The sequence below is a fragment of the Trichomycterus rosablanca genome, chromosome 13, assembly GCF_030014385.1.
Source record: "Trichomycterus rosablanca isolate fTriRos1 chromosome 13, fTriRos1.hap1, whole genome shotgun sequence".
NCBI classification, from domain to species: Eukaryota; Metazoa; Chordata; class Actinopteri; order Siluriformes; family Trichomycteridae; genus Trichomycterus; species Trichomycterus rosablanca.
Genome location: NC_086000.1, coordinates 6,279,756 through 6,298,455, shown reverse-complemented (window position 1 = coordinate 6,298,455; position 18,700 = coordinate 6,279,756). Strand labels below are relative to the sequence as shown.

At 39.5% G+C, this 18,700-nt stretch overlaps 1 protein-coding gene across 2 annotated transcripts; it reads left to right on the top strand.

Moving 5' to 3' along the window:
• Positions 1 to 1,543: 1,543 nt before the first annotated feature.
• Positions 1,544 to 16,418, top strand: LOC134325128 (sushi domain-containing protein 6-like). Of its 2 annotated transcripts, XR_010014259.1 has the most exons (10): positions 1,544 to 1,598; positions 4,958 to 5,105; positions 5,458 to 5,649; positions 5,785 to 5,979; positions 8,014 to 8,205; positions 11,935 to 12,129; positions 12,385 to 12,523; positions 12,695 to 13,053; positions 14,694 to 14,829; positions 15,372 to 16,418. XR_010014259.1 is itself a non-coding variant. In XM_063007204.1 (9 exons), the coding sequence occupies exons 2-9, from the start codon at positions 4,988 to 4,990 to the stop codon at positions 14,717 to 14,719; spliced, it is 1,416 nt and encodes a 471-aa protein (XP_062863274.1). In that variant the 5' UTR covers positions 1,544 to 1,598; positions 4,958 to 4,987; the 3' UTR covers positions 14,720 to 15,090. The 2 variants fall into 2 exon arrangements, 1 of the variants encoding a protein (XP_062863274.1); XM_063007204.1 differs by lacking the exon at positions 15,372 to 16,418 and having other exon boundaries at positions 14,694 to 15,090.
• The last annotated feature ends 2,282 nt before the right edge of the window (positions 16,419 to 18,700 follow it).

Sequence of the window (18,700 nt, the reverse complement as noted above, 5' to 3'; positions counted from 1 at the left end):
CAATGAAATTCTTTCTTCGCATATCACAGCTTGTTTTGGGAGCTGGGGTCAGAGCACAGGGTCAGCACGGCGCCCCTGGAGCAGACAGGGTTAAGTCCTTGCTCAAGGACCCAAAAGTGGCTGCATAGCAAAGCCTGGATTTGAACTGCCAATCTTCTGGTTGATAGTAGTGGTGTGCGATACTGCAAAATTTGGTATCGATCCGATACCAAGTAAATACAGGGCCAGTATCGCCGATATCGATCTGATACCGATACTTTGTACTTACTTTCATGTAGGGAAGAGCAGGGTATCATGATTTATGAGGTGAATGTATCATCAATTTGCTTTTACTAATAAATGATTTTGTGTTAATTAGTTCATCATGTGCAGTGAAAACCCACTACAGTTTGTAGGTGAATAAAAAGTAATTTTATTAATGTAATCAACTTTAATGAAGTCTGGGCTTTTTGTTGAGAAACAATTATATAATAAGAAACATAATTCCCCTCTCATTGCACACTCTGGCTTTTTGTCAAATAAAGTACAGAAAAATATTAAAGAACGTCAATTCTTTTTTCATAGAAAGGTTTTTGTTCATAAACAATAATATAATAAAACTAAATTCCTTTCACTGCACTTCTAATCTGGCTTAAAACAAAGTACAGTACAACATTAAAACTGAAGAACACCTTTTAAAACTGAATCTAAAGTATCAATCGCATCACGCTAGTATCGATCCGATTCCGATAACAACGTTGGTATCGATACTATCGATATTTGGATCGATCCGCCCACCACTAGTTGATAGCCCAAAGCTCTACCCACTAGGCTACCACCGTCCCATACAGAAGTGCTTCCATAGTAAACATTTTATTATTCTAGTTTAAGTAAACAACAGTCCAAGAACACAAATCTGCTAAAAACCTGTAAGTGTTTTTAAGTCAGCTTAAGTGCTTAGTAAAGAGGTGGGTTTTTAATCGTTTTTTAAAAATAGCAAGAGACTCAGATGTTCGGACAGACAGAGGAAGTTTGTTCCATCACTTGGGTGCCAGTACAGAGAAGAGCCTTGATGCTTGTCTTCCTCTAGTCCTGGGTGAAGGATCAAGTCGAGCCAGACTAGTGGCTCGGAGGTTGCGTGGTACAGAGCGGGGTTTGATTAGACCACGAAGGTAGTTTGGTGCTGGTCCATTTTTGGCTTTGTAGGCGAGCATCAGTGGTTAAATACTTGTTAACAGTCTGTGTGCTGTCTGGTCTGTTAAATGTGTTACATGTCATACATGTGTATCGTGTGTACTATTATATGTAGTATTATGTGTATCACCAAAACAAATTCCTAGTATGTGAAATAAAGTGATTCTGATTCTAAAGTTAAATTACTTTATAAAGCTGTTTAAGAACCCTACCCACCACCACCACCAAAAAACCTTTTAAAGAAATCTTAACCTTAAGTGCATAACCGTATCTTTCCCACTGTGCACTTAAAAGAACCGACTCAAGGAACCGATACGCTCATAAACGACACACCACTAACCAACACACAGACACAGCTAAGCTAAATGACAGCTGTGAGAGGCGGCAGAGCTGCACTGCGAGCTAGCTACCTTTTCCGTTAAAAGGTCAGTTTAATAATAATTTAATAAACATTTATTCTTAAAACGAGAGCCTGAAAATTAGTTAATAATATTTACGGATATTCCTAAAATCTATTTTCGCGAGGTCATTAACATTAAAGCTAATATTTCGAGTCTGTCTGGTTGCTAATATTTTAATCTAAACAGCTAGCATGTAAGCTAGCTAACATCTCTAGTAGCCCAAATAGAAAAAGCCGAAGATGTCCATGTCAGTTAGGTGAGTCTGGCTGTGTCTCAAACATCACATTAACGCACCAAATAGTAGGTCAATATATTAAGGAGGCCGATACTGTTTTGATCACTATTTAGTGCGCTAACATGTTGTTTAGGACAGAGCTTCTGTTTTCCAGCAGAGATTGGATATTTTGGTAATTATTCTGCTTCCTTTTGTTGAGCTAAATACATATTTTATTGTTTACTAATAATATGCTACATTTTCATACAGATACAAGACCAAGATACAAGTTGTTAATGATATTTTGTAAACATTGTAGGTTTATTACCATCGTTTCCTCTGTTGGGTTATTTATAACCTTTGTTTATCAACTTTATAACTAGACCGTTTTAGTGCATGCAATAAAAATAGAATTACACACATACAACAAAAATGACTGTAAAACAACTTACACCGATCAGCCATAACATTAAAACCACCTCCTTGTTTCCACACTCACTGTCCATTTTATCAGCTCCACTTTGTAGTTCTACAATTACTGACTGTAGTCCATCTGTTTCTCTTCATGCTTTGTTAGCCCCCTTTCATGCTGTTCTTTAATGGTCAGGACCCCCACAGGACCACCACAGAGTAGGTATTATTTAGGTGGTGGATCATTCTCAGAACTGCAGTGACACTGACATGGTGGTGGTGTGTTAGTGTGTGTTGTGCTGGTATGAGTGGATCAGACACAGCAGCGCTGCTGGAGTTTTTAAACACCTCACTGTCACTGCTGGACTGAGAATAGTCCACCAACCAAAATATCCAGCCAACAGTGCCCCATGGGCAGCGTCCTGTGACCACTGATGAAGGTCTAGAAGATGACCAACTCAAACAGCAGCAGTAGATGAGCGATCATCTCTGACTTTACATCTACAAGGTGGACCAACTAGGTTTGAGTGTCTAATAGAGTGGACAGTGAGTGGACACGGTATTTAAAAACTCCAGCAGCGCTGCTGTGTCTGATCCACTCATACCAGCACAACACACACTAACACACCACCACCATGTCAGTGTCACTGCAGTGCTGAGAATCATCCACCACCTAAATAATACCTGCTTTGTAGTGGTCCTGACCATTGGAGAACAGGGTGAAAGCAGGCGAAAGAAGTATGTAGAGAAACAGATCGACTACAGTCAGTAATTGTAGAACTACAAAGTGCTTCTATATGGTAAGTGGAGCTGAAAAATGGACAGTGAGTGTAGAAACAAGGAGGTGGTTTTAATGTTATGGCTGATCAGTGTATAAGTATAGACATTTTAACAAATTTAGAGAAACACTGCAGTGGTGTGTATCTGATTTATTGAATGCATTTAATATTACACAATAATAAAAGTCAATTGTATGGATCTGTATCATGTACAAAACGTGACTGGTCACACTGGTATTTTTTTCTTTTGTGTGTTTTTTGTATTTCTAATATTTCTATTATAGAATTTTTGTTAATGATTACCTCTAACAATTAAATTTTATCCTGTTAATTTTAAGCAGCTTATACTTTTTATACTATTCTCTTTGTGTTATCATATATTAAATTCTGTTTTTAACAACTGCGTTATTCTGGTCCGGGTCAACCAGAATCACTGGGCGCAAGGCAGTAATACTCTGGACAGGGCACCAATCCATCACAGTGCTTCGGCAACCCCCTCCCAGACCAGACATAGCCAACCATGTCAATGTAGATATCCAGTGAGCCTATAGCACTGCTGTCATTCGAATCTGGATTTCTAGAGTAATAGTTCACTGTACTTCTTCAACCCCCTTATAATATACAAAATAATGTAGAAGTGTGAGTCTTTTCTACAGAAAGCTTGCAATGAAAGCCACATTTTCAGTGAGTACAATTTCCCACATCCAAAGGCATTTTAAAATTCTAACAGAAAGATGCCTGGCCAACCCAAAGCCACAGCTGCATCAGATTAAAAGTTTCTTGAGAATCAACAGCTTGCATTATAGTTGACTCACAGAACAACAGCAAAAGCACAGCTTAATACTGATGGAAGTTTTAGCTGTGAAGAAAAGCTCCAGGTTTGTCTGGTCAAGTGGCAGCAAGAATGGCATTACTAGGACAACAAAATGAGATAAAGAGGCTTGTCTGGACCATGCAGATCTGCCAGTGAAGAAAGGTCTAACCAATATTAACCAAAATGTAAAACCTTAAGTTAATCATGCAGTGTTTTGTTCTCCGTCAAGTTGGCTAAAGTATGGTTCCTTAGGCTGTGACACCAACTGTCAAACATGGAGGAAGAAGCCTGTCTGTCTGTTGCTCTTTTGCTTAATCGTGAGTCATCAGCTTTCACAGAGTGACTGGAATCCTGACTCAAAAAGGCTACCACGGCATTTTTCAGTGCCATGTAATACATTTTGGTCTATGTCTAGTTGGTCAGGGGTTCATCCTACAACAAGACAATTATACAAAGCATGCTTCAGCTTTGTAGGAACTACATTTAAAAAAACATAAACAGGATGGAAGGCTTCAAGTCATGGAATGGCCAGCACAGTCACTGGACTTATTATTTAGTTGCTTTGGGATGAACTGGATAGAAAGTAAAGAAACCATTAAGTGCAACACATATGAGGGTTGTCTGCAACAGTGATGAGAGGAGATTTCTGATTTCAATCAGAGGTAAAAATGCCTCAAGTGCATCAAAAATGCCTCCTTATGCTTTCTAATTTGGAGATGCTTGATCTTGTAATACTGTATTCCGTTCATTAAAGACCCCCCCAGCTATAATACAGATTCATCTCATAAACACACTTTGATGATGTATTACCGCACCGCTCAAGCAGAGCACTGAACAATAAAAAAAAAACACGTCGAATTTAAGGGAACCGTTGAGTTTAAGGGTAGAAATTTCTCCATCAAGGGCATCGAGTTTCAAAGATTTTGAGTTAGGGGATGTTGAGTTACAAGGTACCACTGTAATTTAGGAAAAATTACTTTTCACAAAAAACATGTTTGTGACGCCACATGAATCAGTGTCATCAAATGTCATTCGGAAAATCTATGTTTCACTAAATAGCTGAACATGAACATATCCTAACCCAGATAGCCACAATCATTTTTGTGCATTGCATTGTTATAAAATACATTTATAATGATGGATTGAATATATTCATCCTGCACAGCAGACAGTAGCCCTGCCGCCGAGGAGTAAGATGTCAGAAGGAATCTCTGAGAGTGGTTCATCAGCCAAGGCCTCATCATCACATTCTACACTGTCCTGGTCTCTGTTGCTATTTCTGATTCCTGTTCTGCCTACTGCACAGACATCTAGTAAGTCTTTTTTAAGCAAATTATAATCATTTATATGAACTGAGCAATGTTAATGTAATGTACAATTATGCAATGTACTTTAAATGTAAGGTAGTTCTTTGTGTTACCTCCATGTGTCATACAACACTACTCCCAGCCTAGAGTAAAGATGACTTACAGAAGCGTGTAAAAGAATTGCTATGAGCCAATTTATTGAATTTATGCTTTGAAATATCTGGGAAAAAATAGAACTGATTCATCCAAGCCTACCGAAGTCAGTCTCTTAATTAGTTCTGCCCATTTTCAGAACTGCTACTTCTTTGTTGTGTAGCTTGACTAATGGGAATGTGGCTACTGTCTCTTTCATCACCAGGCTGTGTGAGGCCATTCTCTATCCAGCATGGTCGGGTGAACGTGACTGAGACGAACAGGGGCTCATTCCCTGTGGGCACTGTGCTGCAATACAGCTGTGATTCAGGCTACACTGTGGATGGTCTCAGCCTTGTTGTCTGCACCAGAGAGGGTCTCTGGTCTTCAGGCATACCACGTTGCCTTCATAACAGCCGTGAGTCTCCTTTGTGACATGTTATCCAAAACAACACTTAAAAACCTAATGATTCTTTGATATACTTTATTTGATATACTTAAGCATGAATCTGTGATTTGATGAAGATCATGTGATTTTTTTTTTTTGGTTTAGACTGTCCCCCTCCCTATGAGCCAGAGAATGGTGGTTACACATGCCACCCATCTCCATGTCAGCGTCTGACTCATGGCACAGTGGTGAAGTATTTCTGTGATGAGGGCTACACGCTGAAGGGAAATTACAAATATCTCACCTGCCAGAAGGGTAACTGGAACGGACCTATGCAGGTCAGCTGTGTGCTCACTCAAGGTCAGTATTAGTGCTAGAAATTAGTGTTACCAGGGTTACTAGATTACTAAGATTACTGCAAAAAATCAGATTGCTGTGTTACATGCATCTTTTGAAAAAAACAAAAACAAAAAAAACCTTAGAGTTGATATATAAAATAGATCCAGATCCACAAGTGCAGTGTTTAACGTGCAGTCTAATTTCATACTTATGCAAACTAGCTTCAGTGTTTGTAATTTCAATGTGTAATAGTTCTGCTGTTTATAATTTAAATACAACCCCAAATCAGAAAAAGTTGGGACAGCATGGAAAAAAAAAAAAAAAAAACACAGTGTTTCTTACATTTACTTATTTCATTTATTAATAAACATCCATTCCTGCATTTCAGGCCTGCAACACATTCTAAAAAAAGTTGGGACAGTAAAGCATTTACCACTTTGTAATGTTGCCATCCCTTTTTATCACACTTAAAAGACGCTTTGGCACCAATAATACCAAGTGATTTAGTGTTTCAGCTTTTATTTTGTCCCATTTTTCCTGCAAACACGGTTTAAGATGTACAACAGTACGGGGTCATTGTTGTCGCATTTTTCGTTTCAAAATTCTCCACACATTCTCTGCAGACAGGCCAGTCCAGTACCTGTACCCCCTTCTTCCACAGCCATGCTTTTGCAATGTGTGCATCGTCTTGTTGAAAAATGCAGGGACGTCCCTGGAAAAGACGACGTCTTGAAGGCAGCATATGTTGCTCTAAGATCTCAATGTACTTTTCTGCATTAATGCTGCCATCACAGAACAGCACCATACCATGACAGACCCTGGCCTTGGGACTTGTTGCTGATAACAGTCTGGATGGTCCTTTTTATCTTTGGTCCAGAAAACACGGCGTCTGTTTTTTCCAAAAAAGACCTGGAATGCTGATTCATCTGATCCCAATACACGTTTCCACTGTGTGATGGTCCATCCTAGATGCCTCCAAGCCCAGAGGAGTTGACGCTGCTTCTGGACATGGTTAACATAGGGCTTTTTTTTTTTTTGCCGTCTGAGGGATCGAAGATCACAAGCGTTCAGCTTAAGCTGGCACCCTTGGCCTGTACACACTGAAATTCCTCCTGATTCCTTGAATCGTTTAATGATATTATGCACTGTAGAGGGAGAAATATGCAAATTCCTTCCAATCTTTCTCTGAGGTACATTGTTTTTAAACATTTCAATCATTTTCTCACACATTTGTTGACAAACTGTAGATCCTCTGATCATCTTTGCTCATCAAAGACTCAGCCTTTCCTGGATGCTGCTTTTGTCCCAAACCATGATTACAATCACCTGTTGACATCACGTCATTATTTAGTTTTTTTCACCTCATTACTAGCCCTAAATTGCCCCCGTCCCAACTTTTTTTGGAATGTGTTGCAGGCCTAAAATGCAGGAATGGAGGTATACTAACAAATGACATGACATGTTGATCAGGCAAAACATGAAATATCTCAGGTTCAAACTGTCTGCAGTCAAATAAAAGTCAAAGTAAATGTAAGAAACACTGCATTTTTTTAATTTGCATTTTGTGTATAATGTCTGTAAAGTTGTGTTGGTACAAATGTTAAGTTTCTCCTCTGGCCAATCAGGGAAACACATATTACACTATAACACTATTACTCGTTGACAGCAGATGGCAGTATGCGCTAAAGTAGAAGATTTCTTACAGTTTAAAAAAAGAAGAGGCGTTTAGACTTGTACAGTCAATTAAATAAAGTGCTCTAAATAATGCCTGCCACTTCAGTGTCATAATATGTTAACTTTACTGTCTTGTGCAATTGTCACAACCCTGCATGTCGTAGTTTTTTTTAGCATGTCTGGAATGCACAGAATCTTGACTACGATACTGCAAAATATTTCACAATTGCTTATTTTTTATTGCAAGCATTTTGATTCATTGTCTTAATTCACTAAAGGAGATGGTTTAAATCATAGAAAACTTTGAATACTGCAGGGTGTGTTGAAAAAAAGTGCCCTTTAGTGACCCAGTAATTCTGATGAGTTGTTTTCCATCCCCAGGTTGTGTAAGGCCTTTCTCAGTTCAACATGGCAGAGTAAACATGACTGAGACAAACAGAAGCTCGTTCCCTTTGGGAACTGTGCTGCAGTACAGCTGCGATTCAGACTACAGTTTGGATGGCCCCAACATCATTGTCTGCACCAGAGAGGGTCTCTGGTCTTCAGGTCCACCACGCTGCCTTTACAATAGTTGTAAGTGTACTTGGGGATTTTAAGGACCTGTGTGTGTTTTAAATATAGCAACTAAATATGTAATTATAGCATATATTTAAATATAGTATAGTCCATCCTTTATTAACCATGGTGCCGTTAAAAATATTCTGACTCTGTTGACATAATAGAATTAATTCACATTTCAACCATCATTTGATACATATTTGATTAAGGAATTTTGGCGTATTAGTTGCTTCGTACATTATCAAGATTTCCTATATACAGTGTATCACAAAAGTGAGTACACCCCTCACATTTCTGCAAATATTTCATTATATCTTTTCATGGGACAACACTATAGACATGAAACTTGGATATAACTTAGAGTAGTCAGTGTACAGCTTGTATAGCAGTGTAGATTTACTGTCTTCTGAAAATAACTCAACACACAGCCATTAATGTCTAAATAGCTGGCAACATAAGTGAGTACACCCCACAGTGAACATGTCCAAATTGTGCCCAAATGTGTCGTTGTCCCTCCCTGGTGTCATGTGTCAAGGTCCCAGGTGTAAATGGGGAGCAGGGCTGTTAAATTTGGTGTTTTGGGTACAATTCTCTCATACTGGCCACTGGATATTCAACATGGCACCTCATGGCAAAGAACTCTCTGAGGATGTGAGAAATAGAATTGTTGCTCTCCACAGAGATGGCCTGGGCTATAAGAAGATTGCTAACACCCTGAAACTGAGCTACAGCATGGTGGCCAAGGTCATACAGCGGTTTTCCAGGACAGGTTCCACTCGGAACAGGCTTCGCCAGGGTCGACCAAAGAAGTCGAGTCCACGTGTTCGGCGTCATATCCAGAGGTTGGCTTTAAAAAATAGACACATGAGTGCTGCCAGCATTGCTGCAGAGGTTGAAGACGTGGGAGGTCAGCCTGTCAGTGCTCAGACCATACGCCGCACACTGCATCAACTCGGTCTGCATGGTCGTCATCCCAGAAGGAAGCTGACGCACAAGAAAGCCCGCAAACAGTTTGCTGAAGACAAGCAGTCCAAGAACATGGATTACTGGAATACCCTGTGGTCTGACGAGACCAAGATAAACTTGTTTGGCTCAGATGGTGTCCAGCATGTGTGGCGGCGCCCTGGTGAGAAGTACCAAGACAACTGTATCTTGCCTACAGTCAAGCATGGTGGTGGTAGCATCATGGTCTTGGGCTGCATGAGTGTTGCTGGCACTGGGGAGCTGCAGTTCATTGAGGGAAACATGAATTCCAACATGTACTGTGACATTCTGAAACAGAGCATGATCCCCTCCCTTCGAAAACTGGTCCTTATGGCAGTTTTCCAACAGGATAACGACCCCAAACACAACCTCCAAGATGACAACTGCCTTGCTGAGGAAGCTGAAGGTAAAGGTGATGGACTAAACCCAATTGAGCACCTGTAACGCATCCTCAAGTGGAAGGTGGAGGAGTTCAAGGTGTCTAACATCCACCAGCTCCGTGATGTCATCATGGAGGAGTGGAAGAGGATTCCAGTAGCAACCTGTGCAGCTCTGGTGAATTCCATGCCCAGGAGGGTTAAGGCAGTGCTGGATAATAATGGTGGTCACACAAAATATTGACACTTTGGGCACAATTTGGACATGTTCACTGTGGGGTGTACTCACTTATGTTGCCAGCTATTTAGACATTAATGGCTGTGTGTTGAGTTATTTTCAGGAGACAGTAAATCTACACTGCTATACAAGTTGTACACTGACTACTCTAATTTATATCCAAGTTTTATTTCTATAGTGTTGTCCCATGAAAAGATATAATAAAATATTTGCAGAAATGTGAGGGGTGTACTCACTTTTGTGATACACTGTGTATATATATATATATATATATATATATATATATATACAGTGTATCACAAAAGTGAGTACACCCCTCACATTTCTGCAAATATTTTATTATATCTTTTCATGGGACAACACTATAGAAATAAAACTTGGATATACAGTGACTTAGAGTAGTCAGTGTACAACTTGTATAGCAGTGTAGATTTACTGTCTTCTGAAAATAACTCAACACACAGCCATTAATGTCTAAATAGCTGGCAACATAAGTGAGTACACCCCACAGTGAACATGTCCAAATTGTGCCCAAAGTGTCAATATTTTGTGTGACCACCATTATTATCCAGCACTGCCTTAACCCTCCTGGGCATGGAATTCACCAGAGCTGCACAGGTTGCTACTGGAATCCTCTTCCACTCCTCCATGATGACATCACGGAGCTGGTGGATGTTAGACACCTTGAACTCCTCCACCTTCCACTTGAGGATGCGCCACAGGTGCTCAATTGGGTTTAGTCCATCACCATTACCTTCAGCTTCCTCAGCAAGGCAGTTCTCATCTTGGAGGTTGTGTTTGGGGTCGTTATCCTGTTGGAAAACTGCCATGAGGCCCAGTTTTCGAAGGGAGGGGATCATGCTCTGTTTCAGAATGTCACAGTACATGTTGGAATTCATGTTTCCCGCAATGAACTGCAGCTCCCCAGTGCCAGCAACACTCATGCAGCCCAAGACCATGATGCTACCACCACCATGCTTGACTGTAGGCAAGATACAGTTGTCTTGGTACTTCTCACCAGGGCGCCGCCACACATGCTGGACACCATCTGAGCCAAACAAGTTTATCTTGGTCTCGTCAGACCACAGGGCATTCCAGTAATCCATGTTCTTGGACTGCTTGTCTTCAGCAAACTGTTTGCGGGCTTTCTTGTGCGTCAGCTTCCTTCTGGGATGACGACCATGCAGACCGAGTTGATGCAGTGTGCGGCGTATGGTCTGAGCACTGACAGGCTGACCTCCCACGTCTTCAACCTCTGCAGCAATGCTGGCAGCACTCATGTGTCTATTTTTTAAAGCCAACCTCTGGATATGATGCCGAACACGTGGACTCAACTTCTTTGGTCGACCCTGGCGAAGCCTGTTCCGAGTGGAACCTGTGCTGGAAAACCGCTGTATGACCTTGGCCACCATGCTGTAGCTCAGTTTCAGGGTGTTAGCAATCTTCTTATAGCCCAGGCCATCTTTGTGGAGAGCAACAATTCTATTTCTCACATCCTCAGAGAGTTCTTTGCCATGAGGTGCCATGTTGAATATCCAGTGGTTAGTATGAGAGAATTGTACCCAAAACACCAAATTTAACAGCCCTGCTCCCCATTTACACCTGGGACCTTGACACATGACACCAGGGAGGGACAACGACACATTTGGGCACAATTTGGACATGTTCACTGTGGGGTGTACTCACTTATGTTGCCAGCTATTTAGACATTAATGGCTGTGTGTTGAGTTATTTTCAGAAGACAGTAAATCTACACTGCTATACAAGCTGTACACTGACTACTCTAAGTTATATCCAAGTTTCATGTCTATAGTGTTGTCCCATGAAAAGATATAATGAAATATTTGCAGAAATGTGAGGGGTGTACTCACTTTTGTGATACACTGTATATATATATATATATATATATATATATATATATATATATATATATATATATATATATATATATATATAAACATCCCTTTTTTTCCCGTATCACAATGTCTTCATTGGGGTCAGTGTATGACTACGTAAAGGCGGACCTTTGAAACTGACTTGCATTAACTTTGCTCTCTGTTATCAAGACTGAATCATAATTACGTTTGTACAGCAAGAAATTAGACAATTTGTATGTAACTGTAACTATTTTTCTTTGTGTTCCAGTGTGCAGTCTCCCATTTCAGCCAGAGAATGGGGGTTACACCTGCCACCCATCTTCATGCCATCATCTGACTCATGGTACAGTGGTGGAGTATTTTTGTGAAGAAGGCTACACTCTTAAGGGAGACTACAAATATCTCACCTGTCAGAATGGGGACTGGACCGGCCCCATGCAGATCAGCTGTGTGCTTAGTCAAGGTAGTTGCCTTAGTCAGTTGTTGCCCAGTGGTCCCTGTTCACTCTTCTGTTTAGTCCATTTTGTTATAAATTATATTCTTAGATCACTTGTTGGAATTCTGTCGCTGAACACAGAATGAAATCAGTAAAGTCAGGAGTGGTCTACAAAGAAATAAATGACTGTGGTTTAAACAGCTGTCACAAATTGCCAGAATTAGTAACAAGATACAGAGCTACCACTACTTTGTAATTCTTTAAATTTTTTGCTCTGTACAGAAAACCATGCAGCTCCTGTGCTGGGGATGGATACCTTGTCCATCGTGGCAACCACAGCCAGCACTGTAGCTGTTGTCCTTCTCCTTGTGGTGGTGTTTGTCTTACTGCAACCAAAACTGAAGTCTTTACATAATGCACGGTAAGTTTTAAGCTCTTTTAAGGACTTGTATCTATAGAGATGTTTTCATTTTCACTACATGCCAGATTTCATATTCATACACACTTTAAAAATCATGAATAGAGGAGTAAAGCATGTTAATAACAGATTTTTTCAGTCTAATTTTGTCTAACATGTGGTCTCCACCTATAGGCGTGAGCAGGAAGGCACTGCGCAACCTGTGACCATCATGGTAGAGGGTGTGCAGGTGACCTTGCCATCCTATGAGGAAGCTGTGTCCGGAGCTGGACGTACGGTCATGCCTGGACCCCTACCCCACGCACAGCTGGAGTCTTTGGAGCATTCTTTAGCCCAGACTTCATCCTCACAGGATGGGGAGATTGCAGTGGTACATCAACCACAATCTTCTTCTTCCTACTCCTCCTCCTCCTCCTGGAGCTTGGAGGGCCCACAGGGAGCTACTGCAGCGTCCTCAGCATTCCAGAATCAAGACTCCAGTCAACAAAACAGTTTACCGTCTCCACATGACTCAGAGCAGGATGTGGCTGATGGTAGGAGCTCATTATACCTTTATACTTTTTCTTTATCTGTCATTATTAAGGCTAGACTAAATCAGACTGGTACACTAGACTGGTATAATATTGATAAATTGATCATGCTGTGCCATTAATTTATAGATAAAACGTTGGCACAGTATGTGAAATGCAAATCAAAACAGAAAGCAGTGATTTGTAAACTATCTTTGTCTTTTTTTCTAAATGTATTTCCTTTATCTGCCAATTTAGTCATTTTCAATTCACAGTTGTGAATCCACTGCCACGTACACAACCCCCAATCTGATCAAAGAGACATCTACTGCCCGATCTTATTTGGAACTGGGATTGTGAATAAGTAGTATAATTACATTAAATAGTATAATTGTTAGTACCTATATATTTATTCAATGCATATTGGCTTGAATATGCCCTTAACAAGCCTCGCTTTAATCCCACTTTAAGTGGGAAATTTGCAGTTCCCAGTAACCAAAGAAACCAGGACCACAATGGTCAACAGATTTTCCTTTTCACTGCACATACACAGACTAGACATAACATTATGACCACTGACAGGTGAAGTGAATAACACTGATTATCTCTTCATCACGGCACCTGTTACTGGGTGGGATATATTAGGCAGCAAATGAACATTTTATTCTCAAAGTTGATGTTAGAAGCAGGAAAAATTGGCAAGCGTGAGGATTTGAGCGAGTTTGACCAGAAGGGCCAAATTGTGATGGCTAGACGACTGGGTCAGAGCATCTCCAAAACTGCAGCTCTTGTGGGGTGTCTGCACTGCTCAGTATCTATCAAAATTGGTTCAAGGAAGGAACAGTGGTAAACCGGTGGCCAAGGCTCATTGATGCACGTGGGGAGCGAAGGCCGGCCCACGTAGTCCGATCCAACAGACGAGCTACTGTAGCTCAAATTGCTGAAGAAGTTAATGCTGGTTCTGATAGAAAGGTGTCCGAATCAATAGTATGTCGCAGTTGCAGGGCTATTTTGGCAGCAACAGTGGGACCAACACAATATTAGGAAGGTGGTCATAATGTTAAGTCTGACCCAACAAAACTAGTTTGCTTTCAGTTAAAAGAAACTGGCAAAATTTGCATCCCTAATCAACACTCAAACACTGTATCCTGTATGTGGAATGCACACTTATCATTACCATGAATATGGTCTTATTAGCATTGTGGTCTTGGTTCTTCCTTCCTCCTTGTATAATGCAACAATACATAAATGTTATTGTCCCGTCCTGTCATCTCTAGCAGTGTGATATGTGTTGAAATGAAATAGAAATAGAAACTAACATCTTTTGAAACAGATTGTCGGTGGTATTTAACATAGATTAAAAATTGTCCTCTTTTAGTTTAGCGTGAAACAAATTTTCTTAAAAGTTATCTGGAGTATCCCCTGAAAACGCTTTGAGTACAATAAGTGATATTCATAACACAGTTTAAAACCCACTGATTTAGCCAGTCGGTCAGCCTCACACACACCAGTAACACTCTTGCCCAGATGCATTTAGTTGTCTATGTACAATTCAAAACAAGCAGTTCAATATAAAATATGATAAGTATTATTTGAGTTATACATGGTAGTCATGTTTGTGTTCCATAAATAACCAGTGGTTTTGTCTTTTTTTCTTCATACAGACATTCCTTTATTAAAGGAGTCCTGAGAGTTCCGGATTAACCCCTCTTTTGTTTGGGTACCATAGACTGCAGCTGTAAAGGCATGAAGGCTGTGATTTGACATTGAGTTGCACCTCTGCAACACAGCCCATCTCAGGTGATACTATACAAACATAAAGCCCAATACAAGCCAAGATCTCTAAACTGATTCTGCTCGTACTTGACAAATCCTTCACAGGTTTAGATTCCGCAACACTGTACAGAGAGTTTTATGAAAGGCCTTACATAGCATTGTAATATTGTTGTTTTTTTTTGTGTGATTATGCACATGGCTCTAAGATGAAGATCACATTAGTAAGACATTTCACCACCTGCTTCCCATAATACAAAACCTCACCTGACTTTGTGATTGATGTATGAGCACTTGTGCTAGCATAGTTTTGTTTTATGGGCTTTCTTTGGTTTTGTTTGTTCATGTTTTTTTATTGTTCGATAATTGTTTGAAAGTCTTATTTTTTTTTGTACAAAAAACTATGGTGTATATCCTACGGCTATCGGAAACGTCTTTCTGTTTTTAATCATTTAAAAGCATCACAGTACATTTCAATGTTAATTAGGGTACAAAGTACCAGAATACCAAATATCACTATTTTAGTTTTATTTCATTTACATGTTTTATCACTGCCTTATCCTTGTCAGGGTCGTAGTGGGTCTGGTTTGCCAGGAATCGCAAGAAATAATGCAGTAATACACTCCAGGCAGGACAGCAATCTATCCCAGGGCCTCAGGCACCCCCCACCTCAGACATAGCCAATCATGTTTTTATGTGAAGCCTGAGCAGTTGATGGCACCACTTGGATTTGAACCCTGGATCCCAGCAGTAGTGGGCTACCGTTGTTTACCTTATTCATGAAACATAGAAAAGCAAAAAAGCATCCTATTGTTTTTCATGGCACAGCAGGAATTTATGAATTTGAATTTTTAAATGTGGTCGAATTTGTTCTGACTGCCATAGTATACACAAAGCCACACACCATAACAAGGGCTATTTCTACCCCTTCTATTGATCTGTCACTGCCAGACATTTCTAAAAAGAATCTCATTCTGGTATTCTGAATCACCTATTGGGTTTATATGAAAATGTTTGCATACATTATCCAAAATGAATATGACAAATGAATTGTTACTGATTGGTATAAAAGTTGCAGGTTGTTTCTGGTTGAGAGTATTTAGCAACATAAAGCGCGGGTCTGCTCTGATGACATAAAGAACGAATCTTGGGTTACTGAATAGCACACTGACAACAACCTGATGTTTCTTTGTCATGGGTTTATTAGCTTTACATGCAGTGAGGCTGTGTTTGCATAGGAACTCTAGAATGATAAATCTTCCAGCTTGAGCATGTGCACTTGTTCTTTTCGTGACCTGTCAATTTTTATGTTATTGTTTATTGTGCACTGAGAATTATATGTAGTGATCTTTTTAAAAAAAGACTTATGAAGTGCTATTGATTAGCATTGCAAAATGTGCAAGTAAGTTTTAAGTACACGTGAATGAAATGAAGCAAGGACGTTTCTAATCTGCTAGCTTCATTAAAAACGCTTTTACCTTTTAAGAAGCAAACTTGATCACTTTAATGTACTTTGTTTTATTTCATACCAAAAGTCATAAACTGTATGACGCATTTTGTAATATTTAATTTATCTTTGCATTGTAAATAACTAAAGATTAAATATTCATTCCGCTGTAAATGTTTCATTTTATTACACATTGTTTAGTTATGATTGAGAGTAAACATAGTTTTTTTACACATTTTATAAATGTTAGATGTTTGTTATATATAATATTAGTTTTTTAAGTACAAATGGGTTAAAGAAAACTCCCTTTAATTAAAAAAAAAATCAACATTTTACATTTAAATTGTAGTACATATTTAAAAAAATGCTTAATAAATGTAAAAAAAAAAAAAAAAAAAAAAAAGCTCACAGGCTTTAGTTCACAACAATCAGTACAGAGGCTGTTTTTCTGTTAAGGCACTTTTTCTATCGGTCAAAAATGCTCTTCATGGTTGTTTTTGGTCAGATTATCGGTGTATCAAGCGGTCCAGAAGACGTTTCTCCTTATGGAACTTTTACTTCTTCCTCTTTGTCAACCACCACATATGCAGCTGTCTTTGCTGGATCTGCCAAAATAGCAGCACAATATTGGGTTAATGTAAAGACATTGTACAGCTTCTCAATTCTACTAATATTTTTTTTTAGAAGAGATGTGCACAAATACTAGCTATGGGGTTAAAATCAAGCTTGATTTTCATCAAAAAGTCATCCTTCTTTTAATGCCAAACATGCATTGATTGATTGTTGCCGAACAGCTTAATTTTCATTTTATCTGACTTTTAAACATGGTTCTAGGCAGAGGCGCATATAACAAACAATTCCAAATAATCTGTTGGCATGGAAATTGAAGTTTTGGAGACTTTGTCACCCCTAAGATGCAAATGTTTTCTGCAACTCTTCAACAGTTACAAACGTGGGTCCTCGCCCTGGCAAGTCTGTCACAGTTTCGGTTTTAATTATTGCTCTGACTGTACATATAAGCATTTTCAGGTGAGTAGCTATTTTTATAGCCATTCCTGGAGTTATAATGGGCAACATAATTTTACATTATTTGAATTGTGTTTTCTTGTCATGGGACAGTATGGAAAATGCAAATAGAAAAATGCAGTGTTCCTTATATTTACTTGGACCTTTATTTAATTGCAGACAGTTTGAATCTGAGATATTTTATTTATTGTCGGGTCAGCTTCAATGTAGGAACACATTGCAACACATTACAAAAAAATTGGGACGGGGGCAATTTAGGGCTAGTAATGAGATGTAATTTTTAAACAGGTCATGTCAACAGTGATAATCCTGATTTGGTACAAAAACAGGCTGAGTGTTTGAAAAGCAAATATGGGCAGAAGATCTTCAGTTTGTCAACAAATGCATGAGAAATTTATTTAAATGTTTAATGTTCCTCAAAGAAACATCGGTCTCCTGTTAAATATTAATGTTGCAGCATGACGAAGAGAATCAGACAACAGCAACCACAGACTACTGAGCAGCTGAAGTCTCATTCAAAATTTCACTTGCAAAACTGCAACAGTTAAGAGTCCTCAGTTCTCAAACCACAAGTCTCATAGAAAAGGTGATGGAACTTTTTGGAGTGTATTGCAGGCATCAAATTCTAAATTTGTTTTCTGTTTACAGTATAAACTAGTTATAGGTTAAAATAGTAAAAAGAACATGTTTTCTATTTGCTTTTATCAATTTTAAAAGATGTAAAAGAAGAAATCAGATTTTTTTTAATGCATTTTACAAAATGCCCCAACTTTTCTGGAAATGGGGTTTGTAAATCACTGTTTCTTGTTTGTATTTGCATTTCACTTTCTGTCCCAACTTTTTGTTTGTTAATTTTAAATTGGGCTCATATAGCACTGTACACCAATAAATCCTTAGCTGCGTCTGAAATTGCATACTTCCATACTGAACAGTACACGAAAACAGTATGCAAGAGTGGGTAGTGTGTCTGAACATATAGTATTCATTAAACAGTACGCAAAAAGTAAGCAATTACGCAAAAAAAACACGCTGTTCACCAGAGCTGAGATCTCGAATACATCGTATCGAATCTCGGCTCTGCCTTGCCGGCTGAGGCTGAGTGGCTACATGAACAACGACTGGCCTGTTGTTTAGGTAAGGGGCGGGACTAAGCCAGATGGGGACTCTCACTCAGACTAGTGCGATTATGACCTTTGCTGGCAGGTTGGTGATGCCTGCACAAAGATGGGGAAGGAGTGCGGTAGAGGGTGTGGCCCTCCGTACACAGCGCTGTACCATACTGCACTCGTCAAGTGTAGGTGATAAGATGTTCGATTGCTGTGCACGTGTCGGAGGGGGCGTGGAGCAGCCTCGTCCTCCCCAATCAGGAGCAGGGACCAGCATTAGTGAGAGAGAGCCATTTCTGAGTATGCAAACGATGCACAC

Bases quoted from the DNA above. Each gene is read 5' to 3' on its own strand.
- LOC134325128 (XM_063007204.1), top strand. From the start codon at position 4,988: ATGTCAGAAGGAATCTCTGAGAGTGGTTCATCAGCCAAGGCCTCATCA. The intron at 5,650-5,784 runs GTGAGTCTCCTT...TTTTTGGTTTAG, and splicing joins ACGTTGCCTTCATAACAGCC to ACTGTCCCCCTCCCTATGAG. The intron at 8,206-11,934 runs GTAAGTGTACTT...TTTGTGTTCCAG, and splicing joins ACGCTGCCTTTACAATAGTT to TGTGCAGTCTCCCATTTCAG.